At 36.4% G+C, this 8,564-nt stretch overlaps 1 protein-coding gene across 1 annotated transcript in view; it reads right to left on the bottom strand.

Moving 5' to 3' along the window:
* Positions 1-6,602: 6,602 nt before the first annotated feature.
* LOC108755258 (sperm-tail PG-rich repeat-containing protein 2-like) overlaps positions 6,603-8,564 on the bottom strand; it is an 11,300-nt gene continuing 9,338 nt past the window's right edge. Inside the window, exon 14 of the mRNA XM_018498159.1 lies at positions 6,603-6,731. Within this exon, the coding sequence (XP_018353661.1) occupies positions 6,603-6,731 (129 nt within the window). The remainder of the gene's footprint in view (positions 6,732-8,564) is intronic.

Here is an 8,564-nt window from a genome sequence, read left to right as displayed (position 1 = left end):
CTCGAAAATTTATTTGCCCGTTCTTAAATTAGATTTTTTTTTTCTTTTTTTTTATTGTAATATTTATTTGATTTTAATTCGGAAAAGATATCTATGTTATAAAAGAGAATATTTTTCGCGATAATTTTTCCACTGTTTCTCTGGTGATAAATACAAAACGGAACACAATGCCAACTTGTCTCTTGTGCCAGCGAGCTCCTATAACTTGACATAAAGGACAACAAAATTTGTACATAAATACAATACTATTGCGATGTCTTACTATATAGAAAGCAATCTGTCGGAGAAGTAATCTTTAAACAGATCAAATGAAAGAGTCGCTTCCATTCCATTGCCCGTTACGAGAGTATTGCAGAAGCTTTTCTGACGCGCGCATTTCTAAAACGAAGACAGCTCCTTCCACCAAAACGCATCCCTGTCAAGAGAACGCGTCGTATCCCGCGGCGCAGAAGTCACAGGCAGCCGCTCTCTCGTGTCCTATTAAAATCCGTCAAACACGGGCAATTAAAGCTGTGGTGGTCAGCCGCGTCATATAAATCAAGGATCAATAAATTAGCGGACGGTTAAAGCTCGGGGGGTTGTGACTTTATCTGTGCGGTGGCATCGCGGCGCGCTGCATCGCGCGCGGCCCGACCCGACCCAACCCGACTGGGGAGGCAAAAGCGGAAGCTGGCCCCAATAAAACACTTGCCACCCGGCGCTCTTACGTTTACGTCTGCGTTTGCGCCCGCTTCTCCGTTCTCTAATCTGCATTTTAAATGTCGACGCCCCTACGTGGCGTATAGATAACGCCGGGACTGAAATCCACCGCCGCCATCCTTGCTACCCCCGCCGACGAGTAACTTCTCTTTCTCTCTATCTTATTCTTTCCATCTCTCTCTCTCTCTCTCTCTCTCTCTCTCTCTCATCAGTAGTCCCTTCGTCCTCGGATTCACCGGATGCGCTGCCACCGGATACCTCGCGAGTACATTTTCGCGCACGCCGCGGAGATAAAAGTACCTGCCAGGATGAGCTACGGAGATCCCATCCGTGTACCGCTATGCTGAGAGCCTGTCCGCGAGCATTCACCAGACGACTTCATTGTTCACCATACTTTTCGGAGTTCCGCCTTTCCATGCGGGCGATATCGGCCCGGTCTGCAACGAATTCTTTTTGTTTCGAGGATAACGAACTGTGCAGCAGTGCTCCTCGCGTTCGCATGAAAGCTGGTTTATGGATCGTTCAAGACTTGTTTTTATGGCGCGACTGAGAGACTTTATATTTATTTCTTACTAATATTTGTTTTTTACTGGGTAAAAATCAGAACGAGAAATGCTGAAGAAGGTAATTATGAATCCTGGTATTTAATAGAGTATAAAAAATGTGTCAAGAATATGTAAAAAAGAGTTTAAAAGATAAAATGTTTTAAGACCTAGTAATATCTTTTATAGTGATGCTTCAGTAGTCGTATTGAAAAAGACACTGTCTCGGATAGTCAGCAGATTTCAAGATCGTATTCTGAATGAGATAATATTTTTTTATCTCTTTATATAATAAATTCTTTACAAGGTTTTAAAATGCTAGTAGCATCATTATCAAACAGATGATCAATTTAATAGTAATATTATTAAAAATTTTGGGAAGAGAGAGATTATTTGTTTCGGATTGATTGTGTGAATGTCCGATAATCTTATCGGCACGCAATTATTATTTCCGAACAATTAATTCATTTAAAAATGAATATATAATATATTGTAATTCAACATCTTAACACTCGGTTCGTATTTTAAATTGTAATATTATTACTTCATATCTAATTTAGGACTATATTTCAAGTTCAACGATAAGCGGCGTACGGTTTATACTGAAAGATGTTTGATAAATTTAGAATTTACATATAAAAATACTATTAAATACCAAGATTTAACCTTCTCCGTATTGACCCTTTCCTTATTTATTTCATCTTTTAAATATTCTTGTACTTCTTACTTGTGTATCTATCTATAAGAGAATTTCTTGAAGTTTATGATGCGTATCTTAAGGAGAAGTTTCCAACAGCTTCTGTCTTACCTCCGTAAAAATATCTTCCTTCTGCGCACGACGCCCCGCGTTAAGTATAGACGCTCGAGAGATCACCCGGCATCTGTACTGCCGTGGAGATCAGCGGAAATGAGGCGTCGCGGTTTCGTCGACGACATAAATCCCATCGTCACTGGCTCGAACCGAAGAAACGCTCGATTTTACGGCTCCGTCGAATTCAATGGAACAAGAGTTACGACATACCGAATGCTTCGCAAGAGGGAGCGATATCATAGCAGCGCACAAGGGGAAATGAATCAGGGGCGACCAGCCCGTTGGCCAAATGACCAAATATGATCGCTCGAAGTGGATGCTCTTTACTGTTTTTTCCTTCCCCTCGGTTGTGCATTAGTTTCCATTCGTGTCAGTTTCGCGCAAACGCGGAAAGAAGAATATTTCACAGTTGCCGATGAAAGTTTTTCGAAATTTGAAGATAACTATTTTCTTCATGAGATAATTATTTTCATTTATTTTTTTTCGTCAGATTTAAAAGCACGTTTCGTAACGAGAAAATTTTGTTTTTATAAATTAAAAAATGTACTTGTTGCTTAAACAAAATTTTTCTTCTTTTTTATTTTTTTTTAAATAAATATAAGTATTCTCTTTCAAGTTTTGTAATGCACTTTCAGACAAAAGAATCAGCAGAGAAGAAAGGCGTCTACATAAACAAATACAAATCGTTCATATGCGAAGAATAGAAATGCGATGGAGAGGAGAGACGAGAGATGATGCCGGTGGGCTGCCACTCCCGAGAAAAGTGCTAGTAAAGTCAAAGGGACAACGTCATATCCTTTCGGGCGGGGGTATTCCTCTCTAGCTTCCCCTACGGTGACTTATGCAGACCCCGTCATCGTACGCACAAACAATAGCTTTCCGCGAGCGACTGCGTGAGTCGTGAAAAAGTGAGACAGCCGTGCGGAAGAACTCTTTGTCTTTGGGGTACATTGGGGGTACTTTCGAGGGGACCGGTCCGAAGGAGAAAGGTCCACGCTTCGCCAGCCATTCTTCCTTCACTTACTAAGAACGAACGCGAGCCTTTTGTTTTACCTTCGAGGAAAAAATATTACTTGGAGAGAAACTTTAATATTATAGACACTTTAATTTTATAGAAATTACGATCTGTCATTTGACTGCGTCTTTTTTACCCTCGTTAAAAACGTTAAGGTTGGCTCGGGGTAATGCTATTTTTCAAAAACATAATGCAATAGTACAACTGCGATAGTACACACAGTACTATATCTAAATAATACTATTGTGATAGTCTCATCTTTTAGTTTACTGAAGAATGGAAGGACTAATGAAAGGATATATAATATAGTATATCAATTTTGGGGATATTATTTCGCGAGGGCGAAGAGACGTGTTATTATCATACGGTAAGTCAAGTAAGAGCGTGGTCGGCCTTACTCAAAGGCACTAATAAAAGATATCGCCCTAAATCTATCATGAATCTATAGAGAGCATCTTTGTCCTTGATGCACTATCAAGGAAGATTCAGTTGTCATTGAACTTTCTTAAGAGAATCACATTAAGCGCCATGAGTACCAAATACGCATCACGCTATGAAGCGTGTTCCTCACGTTGTGTTTCTCTGCACTCACCCGAAAGGTCCAAAAATGTCACAATTAGCGGCTGCTAAATATATGAAAAAGTCAAAATCATTCGTACAGAAGTGAATGCAGCGATATAATGTGGCAAAAAATGTCGATGATTTACCGGAACGTGGCTCGATATGCAAAGTGGACAAAAAAAGACGATAAAAAAATAGTGAATCTGTTTTCGCGGAATCCTGGCTTAACATTGCGTCAAGGACAAGCAAAATTGAAGCAGAAAGGTTCAGATATATCGTATGAAACTATTCGAACCCCTATCTCAAGGCTAATAACAACTGAACTCGACCACGCTCTTACTTGACTTACTGTAGATATTATGAATCGCATTTTGTCATATCGTATATTATCGAATCAACAAGACTTTCCAATATAGAGAAAAAGAATATTTTTGTAAACATTTCTCCTACATATAATTTCTCCCTCTTTCTCTCGCTGACGAAATTTAATTTCAAATCGTTTGTTATTAAACGGCTATCCGGAATTGCATTTTCCATTATTTCGAAGCAAGAACTCCGAGCGAGCGCTAACAATAAGATGTGGCGCCATACAACGACACGCGTCAAACGCGCACAGTCTTTCGCTGTTCCATTCTCTCACCTAGTTGTAAACCAACAAAGCTCTGAGCAACACAATAGCGCCGCCTCACACCGAGGCACTTACATGGCAGACTAGAACAAAGTAGCGTGACACTTCCAGTAACAGAAGCGTCATCGGACAGAGATACGTCGGAATGTCGGCGTGCTGGCGCACTGTCTATCTGTCCTCGGCAGACAATACGAGATCCGAGGACAGACGTGGCCGAACCGCGCCCCTTTCATGTACCGCTGATTGATACCCTTGGTCCTGTCCAACGTGGGGGATGCGACGGTAATGTCGCCCTCGTTGCCAGTCTCGCGTACGGTCACATTATCAACGCCAGGTCCTACGTATACCGATTAACCGAACGTCCGATGCTCGACATTGTCGAAAATGTCGAATCGCGCGACTGCCGTTTTCACGTGTGCTGAAATAGACACAGATAGGTTCGCAAATAGGGCTCGCAAAAGCAATGAAAGAGACCTTCTAATCAAAGTCACGAAATAACGTCAAGGTTCGGTCGGGGTAATGCTATTTTTCAATGTAAATGTACGACTGCGATAGTACACACAGTACTATATTTAAATAGTACGATTGTGATAGTGCGTATATTGCATCTTTTAGTTTGCTGAAAAATCGAGGCTCTAATCAATTTTGGGGATATTATTTCTCGAGGGCAAAGAGACGTGTTATTAGATATTACATTGAATCGCATTTTGTTATATCGTATATTATCGAATCAACATAACGCACTATATTCTATTTTATTAATATTGAAAAATTATTTTAACTATCAAATTTTAACGCACGTGCGTACTTTGAGAAAAGTAACTATAATTCTGTCATAAAATGATTGAGGGGATGGATGAAATAAAGATCTAATTACAAAATAATTATATAAAAAATGTACAGCTGGCGCCGAAAGTGATTATAAATGGACTATATCGTAACTGCAATCATTTCTATCTTTTAGTGCATTATCGCATAGTCTTTACAATGTCCTTTATCTTGGCACATTCTCTTAACGCGTATAACGATTTTTTCCAAAATATATTTTCAAGAATCTTGAAAGGCCACTTTCAAGGTGTACTATCGTACACGAGATAGAACGCTCGCGATACGGCACGTGTATCTTTATTTTACGCCCGTAACTGTGTGCGCGCATCAACTTGACCAGGACACATTGAAGTGTGGTAGCACTATTTCCGCCTGTCGTCGGGCGACGATCGGTATTGCCGCGCTTCCGGCTTGAACTTGTGATAAATGTCATTCCCTTCGCATCGAACTAACGCGAGCGGCAACATTTCAAAGGGCCTTTCCCGGTGGCGGCAAAAGGGCGGACCCGCACGGATACGCCGTTGCGGAGTTATCCGTCGCATCCGTCGCTTCTTGTTAAAGTGACATTCGCGAGAGACGATCAAAGGCGACATTCCTCGCAGGCAAGAATCTGCGGAATTGCTTTCCGGACGCAAGCCGGCAAGCCGTGCGTGACGATTCGGTGAGGAAATTAGCGGGTCGTTGCCTATGTGGCTCGCCTTGTCATCGGCGTCACGTCGCCGTCGTGCCGAGGGCATCGCCTGAATTCGCGTGAGTGCCGTTTTAATTATGCACAAAGCACCGTTTATAACGCGAATTATACCGCGAAAAGATTTATCGATCTATGCACGCGTTAGTGTGACGCGGACAATACAAGCAGCTCTGTTATGTCTTTATATTTGCTCGCGAATCTAAGAATTTACGCGATGTTTCATACAACACTATAGATTTCTATCATGATGCGTAAATTAACCTTTCATATACATATCTTACATGTATCTCATTTTCTTTAAATGTAACTACTATGGCATAATATTTATTTGATGTAATATAACATTTTATTTTCTAATTATTTCTGTACATCTCATTGAATTTCGATTGAAACATTTTTAGCAATTATTTTTAATAAAAATTTTGGTATTCTAGTATAAAGTTATTGTTATTGAAATCTGTATAAAAGAAAAGTCGAATTTTTTCCTAAAATAAGAAATATATAATAAAAACTTAACAAAATTATTTCTGTCGAATTATATTATTGCGTTATATTATTTGTATTGATTGTTTAATGTAATTTTATATAATATTGTATGAGATTGTAAATAGTAAATTCTAAACATATATATGGTACTTTTGCCACTTTGATTTCAATATAACTTTTGACATATTGTAATTTCAATTAATCACAAAAGGATTTTGCATATCGTGAAAAATTGCAGATTAACGATCAAATCAAATAACCGCGAATATTGATGTCTTTTTACGTAGCTTTCATAATTTGCGATATGTACTGTCGAAGATAAATTATTCTGTTTACATTTACTATTTCTCCGTTATTCGCAATTTTCCCAATATCGACGTAAGCGTTTTCAGTAAACGCTTTATGTAAACGCTTAGCATGTAATGGTTATTCAACTGCTCCAATAATTGGATAAATGCCAATGCTATAATCTGTGATTAAAATATAATTGTGAGACATATATGCATATCTTCATGCGAAATACATGACATATGGTCTTATATTCTATGATATCAAATATAAAATAGAGTAATTTTTTATGCATGTATTTGTGCGTATATGTTTATTTTTGCTTCTTGAAACAAATGTAACATGTATTGTTTGAGCGGTATTTCTTTCATTCCATTCATACTTTTACGCAAATATTTCAAAAATCCTTTGTAAAAATTAATTATTTCAAAGAAATTAACAGAAGACAGTTAACCTTGACAAGTAGCATTTCATTATTTGTAAAATAAATTACCAGTCGTGAAAATATCTTCAGAAAGTATTTCAAAATGTTTATATTCTACTTTTTATAAGTTCAAAATAATAATCGCTTTTGCTGCAAAAAATTGATTAGATAAGCTAGTCAATGTACCATCTAAGACTTGTTTTTAAACCATAAAAATGGTTTATGAATACATTTCACAATTCATGTGTATAAAATAGAATAATTCCAATTTTTCCTACCGCCGATTACGAAAAAATGAATTTTTAATAGAAATGTTTGAACAAACCGCGAGAAAAATTTCAAAGAATATAGCTTGTAGAATAAAATACTGTTATGCGTTAGTGATGCATACCATTTTGTAACTAGTCAAAATTTTCATTATACACGTTACACTTTCGCATACACTAATAGCGCATGATAACCGCAATGATAATCTGTAATGCCAAATTGATTAATTGTCGCTGTACGCATATTGCGGTCAGTATATGCTATCAAATTCATCTCGTTTATGGTAACCCAACATTTCACCTAAAAGCAGCATTAGAATAAGAGCGTAAAAGTATCTCTCTTCAAAAGTTGTAGAATTTTATAATTATAAAATTATACTTATAAAATTTTAAATAATGTCATCTTTTTCTTTTTTCTTTGTTTTCTTTTTTTTTCTTTCTTAAGCTTATAAACGAAATTATACATTTGTAAGTATGAATTTTTTAAAACAATTAAATTTTCGTTTTTTTTTTATCTATGTTCCGTATACCGAAAGATTTAAATATTACTTTAAATTCTTAACGTAATTTTGAAACTGTTTTTTTCTGCTATTATAAAATTGGTACATTTATCCAAAAGTTATAAATTGAGCGGTAAATCCCAGTCAAACGGAGTAATTGTATGAGTGTCACATCATTCGTTATAATTTCATTAATAACGTTGTTATAGTGTCGTATAGCATCTTCGTTAACGAAGTTTCTGAAGTCGTGCAGCAAAATTCTTACCCATGACAAGGACATCTTAAACATTTTAGTCTGCAAATGAGCAAACTTCTTAGACAACACCACACGAAGAAGAGTATCGTTATATTACAATATTCTCGCATCAACAATCTACTCGCATCAATGCTTTTTGAAAGCAGAATATTCTTCTTATAATATTAGAGACAAAATTTATATTAATAATTTTGTAAATTATTATTTAGGATATGTGTACATTTTTTGTGTATCATACAATTTCTTATATAAGAAAAACGTATTTATCTTATTTTTTCAGTAAATTATACGTTTTATATAGATAAGACAAACAATAAAGACGTTTATGGTACTTAAAAATACAAAAAAATTGATTTTATAAAATATGCAATTTAGAAAAATAGGTTATAGATTTATAGATAATTAAATATTCCTGAATTCTTCTTAGAAATAATATATTTTTATTTACTTTAATGCTGATTTTTAATAATATATAAAAACAACATGTCGTAGTACAACTAAACGTTGTAAAAGATATATGAGTACATACAAATTTCTACTTAATAAATAGATACATAATTAAGTTTATA

The sequence above is a fragment of the Trachymyrmex septentrionalis genome, unplaced genomic scaffold (genome assembly GCF_001594115.1).
Source record: "Trachymyrmex septentrionalis isolate Tsep2-gDNA-1 unplaced genomic scaffold, Tsep1.0 scaffold87, whole genome shotgun sequence".
Taxonomy (NCBI): domain Eukaryota; kingdom Metazoa; phylum Arthropoda; class Insecta; order Hymenoptera; family Formicidae; genus Trachymyrmex; species Trachymyrmex septentrionalis.
This window is presented reverse-complemented; position numbering and strand designations above follow the sequence as displayed.